We start from the raw sequence: 21026 nt of genomic DNA on the forward strand, positions 1-21026 counted from the left end.
AGGCTCAGACGTTTTTGGGGATGGAGAATGTTACACGTAGTACTTTGCGGACAGAAACAAAAAGCAGACTGTTAGATTTGGCAAGAACATTGCAGTTAACATTACCTGACAAAATGCGAAAAGCTGAGGTAATTATGGCGGTGATTAAGCATTTAAAGTTGCCTGAGATAGAGTTTTAACTCATTGGAAATGGCAAAATTTCAGTTGCAAATTCAACAAATGGAACATCAGAAAGAATTAAAGCGGCTTGAATACGAAAGAGAGAGAGGGGAAAAAGAAAGAGAAAGAGAGAGAGAGAAGAAAAATAAAAGGCGAGAGAAGAAATGAGAAAAGAAAGAATAGCCCTAGCACAGCAAAAAGAAAAAGAAAGGGAGATACAGATCAGGGAAAAAGATAAAGAGAGGGAGTTTGAACTTCAGAAAATGGCCATGAAACGTGACAATCAGTTAAAATTGGCAGACGTAAAGTCATAGTCAAAGGCTTGGTGGGAATCTATTTAAATATGTCCCAGCATTGCCAAGGTTTGACGAGAAGGAAGTGGAAGCCTTTTTCATTTCATTTGATAAGGTAGCTAAACAAATGAAATGGCCACAGGACATGTGGGTGTTACTGATTCAAACAAAGCTGGTAGGTAGAGCGAGTGAAGTGTTTGCATCACTACCGGAGGAGGTATATGGAACGCATGAGGAGGTGAAGAAATCCATCTTAAGTGCTAGTGCCTGAAGCTTACAAAGGTTTAGAAATGTAAGGAAAGAATTTGGTCAAACATACATGGAGTTTCAAAGGCCCAAACAGAGTAATTTGGATAGGTGGATAAGGGCTTTGAAAATAGACCAAACGTATGAAACTCTCAGAGAAATTACACTTTTGGAGGAGTTTAAAAATTCAATTCCTGATGTAGTGAGAACTCATGTGGAAGAACAGAGGGTTAAAACTGCGAGATTAGCAGCGGAAATGGCAGATGATTATGAATCAGTTCATAAATCAAAGATAGGTTTCCGACATCAGTTTCAGCCGGTGAGGGATAGAAACTGGGGACATGAGAAATACTCAAGTGGTAAAGGTAAAGGTGATCTGATGGGAGACAATAAAGAGAGTGTACCTCAGATTAAAAAAGAAATCCAGGAGGGTGGAAAAGAAATGAAAAGTTTCAAATGTTTTCACTGTAATAAACTAGGCCATGTAAAGTCAGTGTTGGTGGTTGAAGAAAAGCACTGAGAAGGCGGATGTGGTAAAACAGGATAAGACAGTGGGGTTTGTTAAGAGTGGTGAAGGAAAGCCCAAGGGAAGCGAAGGAGGTGAAAATAGGAGCCTGTTCAAGAAGTAATTGTTAAGAAGTTGCCAGATGTCTTTAAATAATTTACTTGTGTGGGTAAAGTTTACTCATGTGTATCAGGAGGAGCAGGTAAAGAAGTCACAATTTTAAGAGATACAGGGGCGAGTCAATCTTTAATGGTAAGAGATGAGGAATTATGTAGTTTGGGAAGAATGTTGCCAGAAAAGGTGGTGATATGTGGAATTCAGGGTGAGAGGAGTAGCGTTCCATTATATAAGGTAAGGTTGGAAAGTCCAGTGAAGAGTGGTGAAGTGGTAGTCGGAGTAATAGATAAACTATCTTGTCCAGGAATACAGTTTATCTTGGGTAATGATATAGCTGGATCGCAGGTGGGAGTGATGCCTACTGTGGTTGATAAGCCAGTGGAAAATCAGACAACTGAAGTGTAGAAGGACGAATATCCTGGGATTTTTCCAGATTGTGTAGTAACAAGGTCGCAAAGTCACAGGTTAAGACAAGAGGAGAAATTAAAGAATGAAGATGAAGTTGAAGTGCAATTATCAGAAACGATTTTTGATCAGATGGTTGAAAAAGAACAAGAACAGGTGGAGGATGAGGCGGATATTTTTTGTTCAGGAAAATTGGTGGAGTTACAACAGAAAGGTGTAGAAATAGAACGGATATATCAGAAAGCATGTACGGAAGAGGAATCTGAGAGTATACAAGAGTGTTATTACTGTAAAAATGATGTCTTGATGAGAAAATGGAGACCTGTACACATGCAAGCAGGTGAAAAGTGGGCAGAAGTTCATCAAGTAGTATTGCCGGTAGTGTATAGAAAGGAGGTGTTGCGAGTTGCACATGAGGTACCAGTGGGAGGTCATTTGGGAATAAGGAAAACTCAAGCTAAAATCCAGAAACATTTTTATTGGCCTGGACTACATAAAGATGTAGTTAAATTTTGTCAATCATGTCACACATGTCAAGTGATAGGGAAACCTCAAGCAGTGATAAAACCAGCGCCCTTAATATCCATTCCAGCATCTGAGGAACCTTTTACAAGGGTCCTAATCGATTGAGTAGGACCACTTCCGAAAACAAAAAGTGGGAATCAATATCTTTTGACTGTAATGGATGTGTCTACTAGGTTTCCAGAGGCCATTCCAGTACATAATATTACAGCTAAAAGGATTGTGGAGGAGTTACTTAAATTCTTTACTATATGTGGACTACACACAGAAATTCAATCGGATCAAGGAACAAATTTTACTTCAAAGTTATTCAAAGAAGTTATGGATAGCTTAGGAATAAAACAATTTAAATCAACTGCGTACCTTCCAGAATCGCAGGGAGCGTTAGAAAGGTGGCATCAGACATTAAAGACAATGTTGAGGGCATATTGTCAAGATTATCCAGAGGATTGGGATAAAGGAATTCCATTCGTATTGTTTGCAATTAGGGATGCACCTAATGAGTCTACCAAATTTAGTCCTTTTGAACTAATCTTTGGTCATGAGGTAAGAGGACCACTGAAATTGATTAAGGAAAAATTGGTGGGTGAGAAATCGGAAATTACACTATTGGATTACGTGTCAAATTTTAGGGAAAGATTAAATAGAGCAGGTGAATTGGCTAAACAACATTTGAAAGTTGCACAAAATGTGATGAAACGCGTAGAGAACAAGAAATCCAAAGTTTGTAGTTTTGCCAGTGGAGATAAAGTTTTAGTGTTGTTACCAGTGGTAGGGGAGCCTTTAAAAGCTAGGTTTTGTGGGCAGTATCAGATTGAAAGGAAATTAAGTGAGGTGAATTATGTGGTGAAAACACCAGATAGAAGGAAGACTCACCGAGTGTGTCATGTGAATATGCTTAAAAGGCACTTTGAAAGGGAAGGAGAGAAAAAGGAGGTTTTAATGATTCTAACTCAAAGTGACGAACCAAATCCAGATGACTGTGAATTTGACATACCTCAAATTAAATTGGAAAATGAGGATGTTCTTAAAATTGGGATGAATTGTTAAGTTACCTTCCAGAGGAAAAACAAATTGACCTGAAAGAGTTATTGATATCACATGGGCAAGTTTGTAGAGATAAATTGGGAAGTATTAAAATGGCTATACATGATGTAGATGTGGGAAATGCTGTTCCTATCAAACAACATCCATATAGACTTAATCCTTTAAAATTGGCACTGGTTAACAGAGAGATTGAGAGTATGCTGAAGAATGGCAAAATTGAAGTGGGTTGCAGGCAATGGAGCTCACCCATAGTGATGGTACCTAGACCAGATGGTACCCAACGGTTGTGTGTGGACTACAGAAAGGTGAATGCAGTTACAAGAACGGACTCTTATCCTAGCCCACATTTGGAGGATTACATGGAGAATGTGGGTCAATCTGTTTGTATTTCCAACTTCCAGACATGGAAAGAACATTTAAATCATCGTATGGAGTTCTTCGATCGACTTCAGGTGGCGGGTTTGGTGATGAACTTAGCTGAAAGTGAATTTGGAGAAGCCCGAATCACTTTCCTTGAGGAGTTTCCAATACCCTCAAGACGAAGGGAGGCAATGCGATCTCTTAACATGAATGAATTTGATCGAACCTTTGTGCAAATGTTTTGTGGCGTGATTACTCCACCGATGGACTTGCTCATGAAACGTCAAACATTTCAATGGACAGCGGACTTTCAACAGGCATTTGACTGCCTGAAAGCTGTGGTAACCAATGTTCCTGTATTGGAGAATTGCAAGAGTCTTTGTGGTCAGATTTAACTAAAGTATCTGATTCTAAAGAGAATTGCCGAGGAGAAGAGGAATGGATGGATTGTGCAGACTTTGTTCAAAGAGACTGACAATCGAGAAGGATTTCGGTTGGAGGAAGAAGAACGAAGAAAAATGGACTATATTATTATACCTGTTTGAGTGTGTTGTTTTCTGTAAATGAAAACGTATATTTACTGTGTGCATTTCTTCGTGGATGGTGCAAAAGTGAAAAATGAAACCATCTTGAAGTTGATGGTTTATTTGACTTTCTTGGGGGGAGGTGTCATGTGAGAGTACCTTTAAGACATGGATGTTTAAGCAATGTACCTTTAAGAAAACAGTGATGTCAGAGTGGATGGGGCTGAGCTCAGGTCAGCCATTTTGCAGGTTTTTCGTTTCAGTTTGAGAAAGCAGCGTGTGTGTGTCTGTGTGTTTCCAGAGCTGCAAGTTTTGCAGTTTGATTTTGCAGTTTGATTTTGCAGTTTAAAAAGTGCCTGGCTGGTTTTGCTGAGAGCAGTTTAAAAGTACCTGGCTGTTTGGCTGTGAGCTAATTAAAAGTAGAAAGCCAGTTTGAGACAGCAGCTTGAGAAGTTCTGATTTGTTGTGATCTGCTTGCAGGGAGAAAGCCAGGTTTGAGAAAGCAGCGTGGGTCTGTCTGTGGGTTTCCAGAGAGCTGCATGAAGAAAGCAAGGTGCTGGAGCTGAAGTCACCCAAGCTAATATACCTCTGCCATTCTACAGAAAAAATATATATTCTTTAACCTGATGTGATACTGCTTAAAGGTGTTAAGTCCCTTGGAAGTTTGAAGGAACATTTTAAGAAAGTATTTACTGTTGCAATATTTTCTGAGTTATCTTTGAAGTAAGGGGTGTTAAGAGATCCAATGTTTATTTAAGATGTTAAGTTGAGTTCATGGAATAAACAATGTTTTGTGTTTAAAAACCCACGTGTCCATAATTGTAATCCCACACCTAGGGAAAAAGCCGTGTGCTAGGAAAAGCGACAATTGCATTAAAGGGAGAGGTTGGTTGAACTCCATGTTACATTTTAGGGTTCTGAAAACGCCTCGCCCATAACACAATATGTATCTGAATGAATCCCAGTGCTTATTAACAATGCACATATTGATTGTAATGTTAATGTAGTGTCATGCATGGTGTTATTAGAAACACAATCTCATACAGGTTGCTACCTACCCCAGTTTCTGGATTTTGCATTCCGGATTCCTTAGAGCCACAGACAATAGTCTCACTGCAGCATCTCCCAGTTTATTATTACTCAGGTTCAGATCCTTCAGTGACCGGTTTGTACTGAGAGCGAAGGCGAGATCCTCAGCACAAGAATCTGACAATCTGTTTTCATCCAGCCTGAAGACAGAGAGAGAGAGAGATGGATGGTTCGGGATGGGTTGGTGGAGAGGAAGTAATATCAATCAGGCTAACAAAAGGGGAAAAAAGTCACGAGTTGGAGTGGTCTACAGGCTCCCGAACAGTAACCACAATGCAAGGCAAAATATACAACAAATATTGGGTGCTTGTGATAAAGGAACGACAATAATCATGGATAACTTTAATCTACACGTAAACTGGAAAAACCAGTTCGGCAATAGTAGCCTGGATGAGGAGTTATTAGAATGATTTCAAGATAGTTACCTAGTGCAGTGTTTTTAAAACTCGGGGGCGCGACCGACGGGTGGGTCGCGGGCGGGTCCCGGGAGGATCACGGAGCAGTTGTCCGCGGCGCTCCCGATCGCGCAAATCCCCGTGCAGCAGCCGGCTTTTCATAATGACGGCTGCAAGCGGCCTTTAAAATGGCCGCAAACAGGTTAAAAAAAATTTGACCGCATTGCGCATGCGCAAAAGTATGCGCATGCGTGCCGATCGGGCGCTCATGCGCAGTGCGGCCGCTATTTCCTTTGGTGGGGTTCTCAGTGTGATGGTGGGGGGTCTCTCCCTCCCTCCCCGTAAGCATGCTGTTGGCGGGGTATGTTTGAAGTGGTGAAGCTGCAGCGGGCTGTGTGAGGTGGGGTTTGGAGCGGGGAAGCTGCCTGGGGAGCGGGGCCGGGGCTCCGGCTGCAGTTTGTGTTGAGCGAAGCCTCGGTGCTGAATTGTTTTGGGTTTGTCCTGGGCCTGCAGGCGCCTCATCCCGGGGCCGCGCTGCCGAGCGACAGGCGGCCCCGCAGCTCCCCGCCCCAAACGTACCGGCCTCTTGGCGAGGCTGCTCCCCCTCTCTGCCCGGATCAGCCGCCCGGCCCGGGTGGAATTAAGGGCCCAACCCAGCCCCAGTGCGCCCTCCCCACCCTCCACCCCAGTGTGCCCCCTCCCCCAGAGAGACCTCTCTCCCCCAACCCGTGTGCCCCTTACCCCAGTGTGTCCCCTCTTGCCCCCCATCCTGCCCACTCACCCTCATCTGCCCTCCCCCCACCCCCATCCTGCTCTCTCCCCCATCCCCAGTGTGCCCCCACCCCCCCACTCCCAGCGTGCCCCCTTCCCCAGTGTGCCCTGCCCCCCCCCTCTCCCATCCTGCCCTCTCCCCCAACCCCCATCCTGCCCTCTCCCACCCCCATCCTGGTGCCCGGCTCCCTCCCTCTCTGTGACTCCAGCCCCTCCCGCACCGCTATTTTTTTAAAAAACGGTTGCAGCTTTTTCTTTTACAAGTTCGGGTTTTTTTTATTCATTTCTTTTATTCATTTAATTTTTATTTCTTTCATTTATTTTATTCATTTTATTTTTATTTATTCTTCTACAAGTTTGGGGTGCGGGGGGGAGGGGGGGGGAGGTTTATTTGATAAAATTTTGCAGGAAAAAAATGCAGAACTTTGGACAGATGAAGACGCCATACTTTCCGACACCAGAAGGCTTCTCCTTCATCCAACAGGTTCCATTGGAGTAGTGTGTACAAGGGCCAAAGGGACCCAAAACAATTTCCTCCATTTTTTTCAGCAGCAAACAAGGTAAGAGAAAATGGTGGGTCGTGAAAGTTGGCCGGGTTGGGTCCCAAAGGTTGGCCGGTTGGTAAAAATGGGTTCCTGGGAAAAAAAAGTTTGAAGAACACAGACCTAGTGCAACACGCCTGGAATCAACCAGACAGCAGGTTATTTTAGACTTGGCAATGTGACCAGATTAATTACTGATCGCAGAGTAAAAGCACTCCTCGGTAGCAGCGACCACAACAGGAGTGAACTTTACATGCAGTTTGAAAGTCAGAAGAGTGGATCTAAGACAGTCTTTTAAACTTAAATAAGGGCAACTATGTGGTAATGAAAGCCAAGCAAGGTGAAGTGAACTGGGCTACTCGGCTAGCGGATAGATCAACAGAGAAACAGTGGGAGAGATTTAAAGGGATATATCTATCTCCTCGAAAGGGAAGAGCCATCATCCATCGATAACTAAAAAAGTTAAGGACAGCATTAACCTTAAGGAAAAAAACCTACAACTGTGTAAAGATGAGTGGCAAGTCAGGTGATTGGTCAGAATATAAAGAGTAGCAGAGAATTACTAAAAGGTTAACCAGGAGAAAGAAATTAGCAAGAGAAAGTGAGCTAGAAATGTGAAAACAGAATGCAAGAGTTTCTACAGGTATTTAAACAGGAAAAAAGGGAGTGTTGGTCTTCTGAAAAGTGAGAATGGAGAGTTAATAGTAGATAATAAGCAAATGGTGGAAGAAATATACAGATATTTTGTTTCTATATTCACCAGAGAGGACAAGAAACATTCCCGTAATATCTGTAAATCGGGAAGTGGAGGGGAGATAGGAACTTGGTGAAGTTATAATCACTGGGAAAGCAGTTGCCAAAGGTGTCCAAACAGTGGCTTACATGGGAAATTAGAAACAATATTACATCCAAGGAAGAAGCATACAAATTGACCAAGGAAACAACAGACCTGAGGATTGGGAGCAGTTTAGAATTCAGCAAAAGAGGACCGAGAGGTTGATTAAGAAGGTAAAAATGGAGTATGAAAGCAAGCTTGCAGGGGACACAAAAACTGGAGATAGAAATATCCCTTTAAATGTCTCCCACTGTTTCCCTATTGATCTATCCCATAGCCGAATATCCCAGTTCACTTCACCTTGCTCGGCTTTCATGCCCACAGAGTTGCCCTTGTTCTTTAGGGTTTGAGGGCCGAAGGGCCTATTCCTTGGAGGGCCTATTCCTGTGTTGTTCTTTGTATTTAAGTTTAAAATACTAGTCTTAGATTTTCCACAGGTATGTGAAGAGAAAAAGATTGGTGAAGACAAATGTAGGTCCCTTACAGTCATAAACAGGGGAATTTATAATGGGGAACAAAGAAATGGCTGGCCAATTAAATGCTTTTCTTTGTTCTGTCTTCACAAAGGAGGACACAAATAACATACCAGAAATGTTGGGGAATACAGGGGTTACTGAGAGGGAGGAACTGAAGGAGATCAATATTAGTAGAGAAATGGTATTGGCAGAATTGATGGGATTGAAGGCCTGATAATCTACATCCCAGAGTACTTAAGGGAAGAGCCTGAGAAATAGTGGATGCATTGGTGGTCATCTTCCAAGATTCTATAGACTCTGGAACAGTTCCTACAGATTGGAGAGAAGCTAGTGTAGCCCCACTATTTGAAAAGGGAGATAGAGAGAAAGTAGGGAATCATAGACCAGTAAGCCTGACGTCGGTAGTGGGGAAATTCTAGAACCATTATCAAAGATTTTACAGCAGAGCACTTGGAAAACAATGGCAGGACCGGACAGAGTCAGCATGGATTTATGAAAGGGAAATCATGCTTGACAAATCTACAGGAATTCTTTGAGGATGTAACCAGTACAGTTGATTAAGGGGAGCCAGTGAATGTGGTTTATATGGACTTTCAGAAGGCTTTCAACAAGTCCCACATAAGAGATTAACGTGTAATGGTATTAAGGGCAGTACATTGAGATTGACAGAAAACTGGTTGGCAGACAAGAAACAAAGACTGGGAGATTGGGAATTAAAAAGGTCTTTTTACAAATGGCAAGCAATGCGAGTGTGATACCGCAGGGATTGGTGCTGGAACTCCAGTTATTCACATTATATATCAATGTTTTAGATGAGGGAAAGAAATGTAATATCTCCAAATTTGCAGATGACACAAAGCTGGGTGGGAGGGTGAACTGTGAGGAGGATGCAGAGATCTTTCAGTGTGATTTAAACAAGTTGAGCAAGTGGGCAAATGAATGGCAGAAACAGTGTAATTTGGATAAATGTGAGGTTATTCATTTTGGTAGCAGGAAGGCAAATTATTATCTAAATTGCCATAAATTAGGAGAGGTGAATGTGCAATGAGACCCGAGTGTCCTCATGCAGTCGCTGAAGGTAAGCATTCAGGTGCAGCAGGCCAGAGGGCCTTTGACAAGGTGCCACATAAAAGATTGATCCGGAAGAGGATTGGGGGTAGAATAGAACATAGAAAAATACAGCACAGAACAGGCCCTTCGGCCCACGATGTTATGCCGAACCTTTGTCCTAGATTAATCATAGATTATCATTGAATTTACAGAGAAGGAGGCCATTCGGCCCATTGAGTCTGCACCGGCTCTTGGAAAGAGCACCCTACCCATAGTCAACACCTCCACACAACACTCAGGGCAATTTTGGACAATAAGGGCAATTTATCATGGCCAATCCACCTAACCTGCACATCTTTGGACTGTGGGAGGAAACCGGAGCTCTGGGAGGAAACCCACGCACACACGGGGAGGATGTGCAGACTCCACACAGACAGTGATCCAAGCCGGAATCGAACCTGGGACCCTGGAGCTGTGAAGCAATTGTGCTATCCACAATGCTACCGTGCTGCCGTTAAGAACAAATAAATCTACACTATGTCATTTTACCGTAATCCATGTACCTATCCAATAGCTGCTTGAAGGTCCCTAATGTTTCCGACTCAACTACTTCCACAGGCAGTGCATTCCATGCCCCCACTACTCTCTGGGTAAAGAACCTACCTCTGACATCCCCCCTATATCTTCCACCATTCACCTTAAATTTATGTCCCCTTGTAATGGTTTGTTCCACCCGGGGAAAAAGTCTCTGACTGTCTACTCTATCTATTCCCCTGATCATCTTATAAACCTCTATCAAGTCACCCCTCATCCTTCGCCGTTCTAATGAGAAAAGGCCTCGCACCCTCAACCTTTCCTCATAAGACCTACTCTCCATTCCAGGTAACATCCTGGTAAGTCTCCTTTGCACCTTTTCCAAACCTTCCACATCCTTCCTAAAATGAGGCGACCAGAACTGTACACAGTACTCCAAATGTGGCCTTCCCAAAGTTTTGTACAGCTGCTTCATCACCTCACGGCTCTTAAATTCAATCCCTCTGTTAATGAATGCGAGCACACCATAGGCCTTCTTCACAGCTCTATCCACTTGAGTGGCAACTTTCAAAGATGTATGAACATAGACCCCAAGATCTCTCTGCTCCTCCACATTGCCAAGAACTCTACCGTTAACCCTGTATTCCGCATTCATATTTGTCCTTCCAAATGGACAACCTCACACTTTTCAGGGTTAAACTCCATCTGCCACTTCTCAGCCCAGCTCTGCATCCTATCTATGTCTCTTTGCAGCCGACAACAGCCCTCCTCACTATCCACAACTCCACCAATCTTCGTATCATCTGCAAATTTACTGACCCACTCTTCAACTCCCTCATCCAAGTCATTAATGAAAATCACAAACAGCAGAGGACGCAGAACTGATCCCTGCGGTACTAGATTGGATTGAGGATTGGCTGACTGAAAGAAAGCAGAAGGTCGGCTTAAATAGCTCCTTCTCTGGCTGGTGAAGTATAACTAGCGGGGTGCCGCAGGGGTCAATCCTTGGACTTCAACTGTACACAATCTATATAAATGATCTGCAAGCAGAGACAGAGTGTAACATAGCAAAATTTGCAGAGGATACTAAAATAGGTGGGAAAGCAATCAGTGAAGGTGAGATACAGATTTCACAGACGGATATAGATAGCTAGGAGGTTGGGCCAAAATTTGGCAGATGGAGCTTTATGTGGATAAGTGTGAGGATATCCATTTAGGCTGAAAAAATAGTCAGGCAAAATATTATCTAAATGAAAAGCAGATCCAAGATGCGACTGGGCAGAGGGATCTGGATGTCTTTGTTCTTGAATCGCAGAAAGTTGGTATGTAGGTACAAAATGTAGTAAGAAAGGCAAATGGAATGTTAGCGTTTATTGCAGAACAACTGGAGTATAAAAGCAGATAAATGTTGTATAGAGTGTTGGTGAGACCACATCTGGAGTATTATGCCCAGTTTTGGTCTCTTATTTGAGGAAGGATGTGGTGGTATTGGAAGCAGTCCAGAGGAGGTTCACCAGATTGATTCCGGGGATGAAGGGGTTGACGTACGAGGAAAAATTAAACAGTTTGGGCTTATACTCGCTGGAATTTAGAAGGATGAGAGGGGATCTGATCGAGGTGTATAAAATACTAAAAGGGATTGATAAGTAAATGTAGGTCAAATGTTCCCCCTTGTGGGGTAATCTAGAATGAGAGGTCACAGATATAGGTTGAGAGGCGGTAGATTTAAAACTGAGATGACGAGGCACAGCTTCTCGCAGAGGGTGGTGAATTTGTGGAACTCGCTGTCCCATCGTGAAATGAGTCCAAATCATTAAATGGTTTCAAGAGAGAGATAGATTGGATTGGATTTGTTTATGGTCACATGGACCAAGGTGCAGTGAAAAGTATTTTTCTGCAAGCCGCTCAAACAGATCATTTAGTACTTGAAAAGAAAGGAAAATAAAAAGAAAATACATAATAGGGCAACACTAGGTCCTCAACGTAAATACATAAGACACCGGCATCGGGTGAAGAATACAGGAGTGTAGTATTAGTCAGGTCAGTCCATAAGAGGGTCGTTTAGGAGTCTGGTGACAGCGGGGAAGAAGCTGTTCTTGAGTCTGTTCGACGTGTTCTCAGACTTCTGTATCTCCTGCCCGATGGAAGAAGTTGGAAGAGTGAGTAAGCCGGGTGGGAGGGGTCTGTAATTATGCTGCCCGCTTTTCCCAGGCAGTGGGTGGTGTAGATGGAGTCAGTGGATAGGAGGCAGTGTGATTTTTAAAAAGGGTTAAAGGAATATGGGGAACAGGAAGAAAGGTGGACCCAAGACCAGGAGGAGATCAACCGTGATCTGATTGAATGGCGGAGCAGGCTCAATTGTCTACTTCTGCTCCTAATTCCTATGTTCCTAAGAAAGAAGGCAAATTGTATGCTGGCTTTCATTGCAAGAGGATTCGAGTACAGGAGCATGGATGTCTTGCTGAAATTATATAGGACCTGGTGAGACCACACCTGGAATATTGTATGCAGTTTTGGTCAAAAAAGATGTTCTTGCTGTAAAGAGTGCAGAAAAGGTTTACCAAACTTATTCCTGGGATGGCAGGAATGATGTATGAGGAGAGATGAGTCGGTTAGGATTGTATACTGGAGTTTAGAAGAATGAGGGGACTGTCACAGACACCTATAAAATTCTAATAGGACTAGACAGATAGGTGCAAGAAGCATCTTCCCGATGGAGAGGGTGTCCAGAATTAGGCACCATAGTCTGAGTATACAGGGCAGACCATCCAGGACTCAGATGAGGAGAAATTTCTTCACCCAGAAAGAGTGGTTGGCTTGTGGAATTTGCGACCACAGAAAACAGTTGAGGCCAAAACTCTATTTTCAAGAAGCTATTAGATGTAGCTCTTGAGGCAAGGTTGGATCAAGGATTTGGGGACGGGAGGGGGGGGGGGGGGGGGGAAGAGAGAGAGAGAGCGAGAGAGAAGGTGGGATCAGGCTATTGAGTTGGATGACCAGCCATGATCAGAATTAATGGCTGAGCAGGCTCGAAGGGTCGAATTACCTGACTTACTCTTATTTTCTATGTTTCCAGTTCTGAGCAAACTAATGGAGCTTCTGGCTGACAAGTCTCCAGGTCCTGATGGGCTTCATCTTCGGATCTTAAAAGTGACTAATGAGAGAGTATATGTTTTGGTGTTAATTTCCCATAATTCGCTAGATTCTGGAAAGGTTCTAGCGGATCGCAAAGTAGCAAAAAAGCCCCTCTGTTCAAGAAAAGAAGTAGAAAACAGGTAATTATTGGCCAGTTAGCTGGACATGTGTCATGGGGAAGGTGTTAGAATTGATCGTTAAAAATGTTTTAGCTGAGCATTTCGACAAGCTCATGGTAATTGGGAAGAGTCAGCATGGTTTCATTTGAAAGGGAAATCCTGGCCGGGAATCTCCATCGGGAGTCCACCTTGCTGCTCACGAGGATGGCGAATTTTTCACACTGTTTGCTGATGACAGAATTCACAACTCCTGCTATGTATCAATGGAATTTCCCATTGAAGCCACCCTAAGGCACCAGGAAATCAGTGGGCGGGGGTGCACTGCCGGCGGGGCTAGTGAATCCCACCGCCAGCAAACAGCCAGAGAATCCCACCCCATGTTTAACCAAATTACTAGAATTCTTTGAAGCCACATCTGCTATGGTATAGAGGGGAGCCTGTAGATGTACTGTACTTGAATTTCCAGAAAGCATTTGATAAGGTGCTACATCAAAAGTTATTGCAAAAAATAAAAGCTCATTAGCCTGGATTGAAGATTGGCTGGCTGGCAGAAAACAGACAGTATGCATAAATGGTGCTTTGTCTGATTTGACAAGTGGAGTCCCACAATGATTTGTGCTGGGGTCTCAACTTTTTACAACCTACATCAATGACTTGGGTGAGAGGAGCAAAGGCATGGTAGCTCAATTTGTAGAGGACACAAAGATAGGTGGGAGGGTTATGTTGTGAATAAGGCATACAGAGTTTGCAGATGGATATAATGTGAGATAGTGTGAAGTAGTTCACTCTGACAGGAAGATGAAAACAAAGCAGAGCATTACTTAAATTGAGTACCATTACAGAATGCCAAAGTGCGGAGAGATTTCGGTGTTCTTGTGCATGGGTCACAAAACAATAGTATGTAGGTGTAGCTTGTAATCAAGAAGACTAATGGAATACCATCCTTTATTAAAAGAAGTTTGTAAAAGTAGTTATGCTTAGGTTATACAGTAAGAAGTCTTGCAACACCAGGTTATACAGGGCATTGGTGAGACCGCATCTCAAATACTGTGAGAAGTATTGGATCTCCTTGTTTAAGTAAGGATGTAAATGGATTGGAAATGGTTCAGTGGCGGTTTACATTGATACCTGAAATGTGCAGGTTGTCTATGAGGAGAGGCTGGACAGGCTGGGTTTGCATGCACTCAAGTTTAGAAGTACGAGGGGTGATTTAATTGAAGTATATAGGATTCTGACCAGTGTTGACAAGGTGGATATTGGAAGAATATTTCCTCTCTTGGGTGAGTCCAGAACTAGAGTGCAATGTTTTAAAATTAAGAGTCGCCCTTACAGGAGAGAGATGAGATTATTCTCCCAGTGAGTTGTGCGACTTTGGAACTCTCTGCCTCAGAAGGCGGTGGAAGCGGGATCACTCAATATTTTTAAGGTAGATGTAAATAGATTTTTGCTGCGCAAGGTGATCAAGGTTGTCAGGGGCAGATGGGGAATATGGAACTCAAAACAGATTCGACGTGGTCTTATTGAATGGGGGAGCAGGCTCAAGGGCCAAATGGCTGATTTCTGCTCCTATTTTCTATGTACCCACCCAATATCAGTTAACAGTTTTATAGTAGCACTAACAATGTACTGTTACCGTGTACCATGGCAAGCATCAAGATCCTAATAAACACAATCTCTCACAATCTGTTACTTACCCCAGTTCCTGTATTTTACAATCCATTTTCCTCAGCACTGCACACACCAGTTTCACTCCTGAATCTCCCAGTTCGTTCATCCTTAATCTGAACACAAAGAGTTAGAACCAAATTGAATCAACCTCTGGTTACAAAATCTCTTTCACCTGTTACCAAATGTTTTGAAACAACATGAAAAAAATAAATGAGCAGATTTTCATGTCAGTGACAATGAATCTCACTCTATTCAACTTCTGAAATATCCAGTGATGGTCAGGAATTGCCTTTTTAAATAAAGTATGGGCTGCAAGAATCCTTCATTTATGCCACGGTCCAGTTTAATTTTCAAAGGATCAAAATCCATCTCCTCGATCTTGAGAAGATGAGGAATTTTATCTAATTCCTGCTACTTCATACATCTCAATTTCTTGCAATAGACTGCACTGATCACAAGAATTCATTTTAGATTTTCCATTCCTTTTTAAAAAAAAATGTTTTTATTCTCCTTTTTCACATTTCTTCAAAATTTACACCCGCCAACAATTAACGGTAACAAATACAATGTGAATCCCCTTATCAACAACAATCCCATCCTCTCACCAACCCCCAAACAACCCACATGTCAACACAAACATCAAATAAAAAAGGAATCAGTATTCACCCATAGTCCCCCCCCCCCCTCCAACCCTCCCTAATGTGCGATGTCATCCAATTCTTGAAAGTGCGGAATAACGCCCATGAATTGTAGAACCCCTCCAACCTTCCCGTCAGTTCAAACTTCACCTTCTCAAGAGTAAGAATTCCAGCAGGTCCCCCCGCCACGCCAGGGCACAGGGTGGAGAGGATGACCTACACCCCAACAGGATCCGCCTTTGGGCGATCAACGAGGCGAAGGCTACATCTGCCTCTGCACCAGTTTCCAACCCCGGCTGGTCCGACACCCCGAATATGGCCTCCAGTGGGCCCGGGTCCAGTTTCACGTGCACCACTTTAGAGATCACCCCAAAAACCTCCTTCCAGTAATCCTCCAGCTTTGGACAGGACCAAAACATATGAACGTGGTTCAGACACATCTTCTACCCCCTCAAAGAGCCGGCTCATCCTCGCCTTTGTGAGGTATACTCTACATACCACCTTCAGCCGTATCAGCCCCAACCTCACGCACGTGGTGGAGGCATTCACTCTCCTGAGCACCAGAGCCCCCTCCTCCATACCCTCTCTCAACTCTGCCTCCCACTTTGCTTTGATCCCTTCCAGCGGTGCCTTCTCCACTTCCAAAATAACCCCATAAACCCCAACACTACTCCCTTCTCCAGTCCCCCTGTCGTCAGCGCCTCCTCCAGCAATGTGGAGGCCGGCTCCACCGGGAAGCTCTGTATCTCCTTCTTGGCAAAGTCTTGAACCTGCACATATCTAAACATTTCCCCTTGCTCCAGCCTGTACTTCACTCCCAGCTCCTTCAATCCGGCAAACCGACGCCCTAGAAACAAATCCTTTAGTGCCCTAACTCCCTTCTCCTCCCACCTCTGAAAATTCCCATCCCACTTCCCTGGCTTAAATCTGTGATTCCCCCGAATCGGCATTTCCCTTGACCCTGTGCCCAACCTGAAGTGCTGGTAAAACTGCCTCCAAATTCTCAACAATGCTATTACTACCAGTCTCGCTGAGTATTTCCCCGAAGCCATCGGGAGCGGTGCTGTCACTAGAGCCTTCAATCCCAACTCCCTATACAAACTCTTCTCCATTCTGACCCACTGGGAATCCACTCCTCTGACCCAGGTCCACACCTTCTCCATGTTCGCCACCCAGTAATAACACATCAGGTTCGGAAGACCCTGCCTGCCTTCCCCTCTGTAGCAGCACCTTTCTAACTCTGGCCACCTTCCCTCCCCATACGAACAAGGTAATGATTCCTTCAATCTCTCTAAAAAATGCCTTTGGCAGGTAAATCGGCAGGCATTGGAAAATAAACAAACATCGCGGCAACACGTTCATTTTAATCGCTTGTACCCGACCCACCAGCGACAGAGGGAGACCATTCCACCTTGCCAGATCAGCTTTCACCCTCTGCACCAAACTAGAAATGTTGTACCGACGGAGCCCCCCCCAATCCCAAGCAGCCTGCACCCCCAGATATCTAAAGTGAGTCCCTGCCCTATGGAATGGCAGCCCCCTCACCCCTGTCCCAACCCCCGTCCGAGACACCACAAAACACTCATTGTTTAGATTTAATTTGTGCCCCGAAAAAGACCCAAATACCTGAAGCAGCTCCAATATTCCTCCTATTGACATACTCGGTTCCAACACGTAGAACAGCAAATCATCTGCATATAAGGACACCCTTTGCTCTTACTCTTCCCCCCCCCCTCCGCACTGTTCCTTTCCATACCGCCAAACTTCATAACGCAATGGCCAACGGCTCAATCACAAGTGCAAACAACAGAGGGGCATAGGACACCCCTGCCTAGTCCCACGGTGGAGAGAAAAATATCCAGAACTGACGTTATTTGTGTGGACACTCGCCCTCGGCTCCTTATACAGTCCCAAACCACTCCAGAACTGCCATCAAGTAACCCAGCCAAACGCTTTCTCCATGTCCAATGTCACAACCACCTGTTTCCCTCCCCTCCGCCGGCGCCATAACACGTTCAATACCCTCCTAATGTTCGAAAAAAGCTGCCTCCCTCTCACAAACCCCGTCTGATCTTCACCTATCACCTTCGGGAGGCACTCCTCCAGCCTACCTGCCAGTACCTTTGACAACACCTTTGCGTCCACATTTAAAAGTGATATGGGCCTATGGGACTAACACTCCGTCGGATCCTTATCCTTAAGCAACAGGGAAATTGATGCCTGCCCCAAAGTTTGTGGTAACACCCCCTTCCCTATCGCCTCCACAAACATCCCCATCATCAGCGGTAACAGCTTATCCTTGAATTTTTAAATAATATTCCACCGGAAACCCATCTGGCCCTGCCACATTCCCCTACTGCATCCTCCCAATCGCATCTTTTGTCTCCTGCTCCACTATCGCCCCCTCCAATGTAGCCCTCCCCTAACCTCGGGTACTCCATCCCATCTAGAAATTCCTGCATCTCCCGATCTTCCCCAGGTGGCTCCGACCTATACAACCTCTCTTTAAATTCCTCAACCTTAATCTGATCCGGAACCACCACCAGCTTCCCTGCCCTGTCCCGCACCTGAACAATTTCCCTTGCCGCCGCCTCCTCCCTCCGATGCTGACCCGCTAACATAGGCCCGCTTTCTCTCCATGCTCGTAAACTGCATCCCTTGCTCATCTCAATTGGCGCTCCGCCTTCCTGGTAGATAGTCGGTCAAAGCTCGCCTGTAGTTATTTCCTCTTTTCCAACTTCGCTGGGTCCCCATCTTCTGCGTAACTCCTATCTACCTCCAGCATCTCATCTATTACCCTCTGACGCTGCAACCTCTTCCCTTTGTCCAACCTAGCCTTAAATGAGATCACCTCACCCTTCACCACCGCCTTTTAGAGCCTCCCAGTCAACCGCCAATGTCACTTCACCCGTGCAGTTAAACCTACATATTCCTCAATTACTTTCTCAAATTTATCACAGGAGTCTCGGTCCCCCAACAGTCCCACACCTAATTTCCACCCCAGCCTCTGTACTACCCCCTTCTCCAATACCATATCCACCCATTGCGGAGCATGATCTGATATTGCAATTGCCGAGTACTCCGACCCCTTAACCTCAGCCAGCAGTGCCTTCCCCACCACAAAAATCCGATTCGCGAGTATACCTTATGGAGTGCTGTAGAAGCCAGGTATTTCTAATACAACTAGTATAGGTAAAAGATAGCTGTTTAAGCATAAATATTAAGCCCCAGTTTTAAATACCCATTTAAAATTCACTTATAACCTCAGGCCATCTCTGAACATACAGAGACACAAAAACAGCATAATTCCATCATAGATTAAAACTGCACAGTTGCAAGACAGTTTGACACTATACTTGTGCTGTCAGATCAAGGCAATGCCACAGTAATATGAAGGCACCATTGTTCACAATGCAGATAACAGCTAAGTCAGCGGAAGACCAGTTTTTGCTGGAAAAGATAATAGCACAGAATCGCATTCCATAACATGCACATGTATTCAGACATGAAACAATTAAAACTAATGTTGCACATTGAAGATGGACGGCTTGCCGTCAAATCAAATGTGTTTGAGTCTAACCCAAACCAATTAGGATTATATTGGGGTGTAATTAGATGACTTAAGACAGATATGAAAGGGTATAACTGAAGAGGTTTTGGGCCACCATTTTTGGTGTGTCTTTGTGTTTTGAGTGTTTTTTAATGTGTTTTTGGTGTTTTAGTTTAGTTGGAGTTTACTTTTAGATTAGGTCTCTATCTCTCCCTTTTTCATATTTCATTTTCAGACTTTGACTTTTAAAAGTTATTGTTGAGCTGTTTGCCTAAGCAAGAAGATAATGTCTTTGATTCTCTAAAAGCTTCAAATTGTCTACGAATTGCCTTTTAAATGACTTTCAAATTGTAATCAATAGAAGACAAATAAAACAATTCCTATTGACACCTGAGAAGTTTTAACTGCAAATTTCTACTGAGTTCCAGTAATCTCAAAGTGCTGCTGGTAACCGAATGGTAGGAATACTAAAAATTCCTTCAAATTGGCGTAGTCGGCAGCAGGGGGTAGTACTGATACGACCTTCGGAGGAGGCCCAGGCGACGACGGAAAGCTTCAAAGATAATCGGAGGAGGCCCAGAACCTTCGAGAAGCTTCGGAGGTAATCGGAGGATGCCCGGAAGACAGCCGGAACCCACGGCTAGACTAGGGTAAGAAATATCTTTCTCACCCATTAAAAGTCTTAAAGCCGCATCAATCTTCGACCCCTGAAAAGAAGATTTTTATGGACGGTGTTAAATCAATCAGGTGCCAGTCGTTGAGACTCACATAGACGTGGCTGAAAGATTAGTCACGGCAGTCAGCGATCAAGGAAAATTTATGGCTGATCCAAATCAAAGAATAGATTCAGAGCATTTAGCAGGCAGAAAATTACTCCCTACTACATCCAAGGGGGGTGCTGGAATACCAGATGTTTCTGTTGAAGATATGTTGCAGACAATTTGACCTATGTGAAACCTCAAAAAGAATTGAATCAAAGTATGATATCCCCAGAGGACAGTGGTCCTGCGATAATATCAAGAGAGCATGGGGAAAATGCACACGATTACACGTTGCAGAACGTGTAAAATGGTCCTTGGTAATTATGGGACAGATACGCAGTCAGCAAGAGATCATTATTAAAAATAAAAGTGATAATGAGTATAGGTCCACTAAAGACCAACTAATTGCAGTTGTTGAAGAATTGCAAGATGCAAAATCCAAACTTGAGCATTATGATGAAATTAAAACAGATTTGCGAGATGCAAAATCCAAACTTGAGCATTATGATGAAATTAAAACAGAATTGCGAGATGCAAAATCCAAACTTGAGCATTATGATGAAATTAAAACAGATTTGCGAGATGCAAAATCCAAACTTGAGCATTATGATGAAATTAAAACAGATTTGCGAGATGCAAAATCCAAACTTGAGCATTATGATGAAATTAAAACAGATTTGCGAGATGCAAAATCCAAACTTTGAGCATTATGATGAAATTAAAACAGAATTGGGAGATGCAAAATCCAAACTTGAGCATTATGATGAAATTAAAACAGATTTGCAAAACAAAACCTCTCAACTCCAGCAGTTATCTCTTCAAATAGCAGAATTCCAAAATCAACTTTTTGAAATGGAGTCAAAATACCAACATTTGCAATTTAAACTGAGCAAATTGAACTTGGAAATTGCAAGTTAATCGAAGAAAGATGTGTTTTAGAAAGAGATACAAACGTCACTGAACATTGCAAATTTTTGACAGTCTTTTTGTGCAGAAATTTGAACAGCACAAACTCATAAAGCAACCCAAGCACCCCACCTAGTGGCACAATCGGCAATTGCACAGCCGAGATCAAGTGTCAAGAATAAATCAGTTCCTTTGTTAGATGAACCAGACGAAGATAGTGTTCCTACAATGCAAAATACTAAATTAATTCGACTAGCCCCTTTAAAACGCAAACGGGTTAGAGTTGGAAGCAAAAAAGTAGAAGACGGTGAAACTATCACGAGAAACATATTTGATCACCAATGGATTCATGAACCAACGGATCCGTCAAAAATTGACG

At 43.6% G+C, this 21026-nt stretch overlaps 1 protein-coding gene across 2 annotated transcripts in view; it reads right to left on the reverse strand.

Annotated features, from left to right (window-relative positions):
- Positions 1 to 21026, reverse strand: part of LOC140410233 (NACHT, LRR and PYD domains-containing protein 3-like) — a 113031-nt gene that overhangs the window by 20588 nt on the left and 71417 nt on the right. For both annotated transcript variants that reach the window (XM_072498186.1, XM_072498185.1), the window contains exons 7-8: positions 14819 to 14905; positions 5237 to 5407 (exon numbers count right to left, since the gene is read on the reverse strand). In XM_072498186.1, the coding sequence (XP_072354287.1) occupies positions 5237 to 5407; positions 14819 to 14905 (258 nt within the window). The remainder of the gene's footprint in view (positions 1 to 5236; positions 5408 to 14818; positions 14906 to 21026) is intronic.

The sequence above is a fragment of the Scyliorhinus torazame genome, chromosome 4 (genome assembly GCF_047496885.1).
Source record: "Scyliorhinus torazame isolate Kashiwa2021f chromosome 4, sScyTor2.1, whole genome shotgun sequence".
In the NCBI taxonomy this organism is placed as follows: Eukaryota; Metazoa; Chordata; class Chondrichthyes; order Carcharhiniformes; family Scyliorhinidae; genus Scyliorhinus; species Scyliorhinus torazame.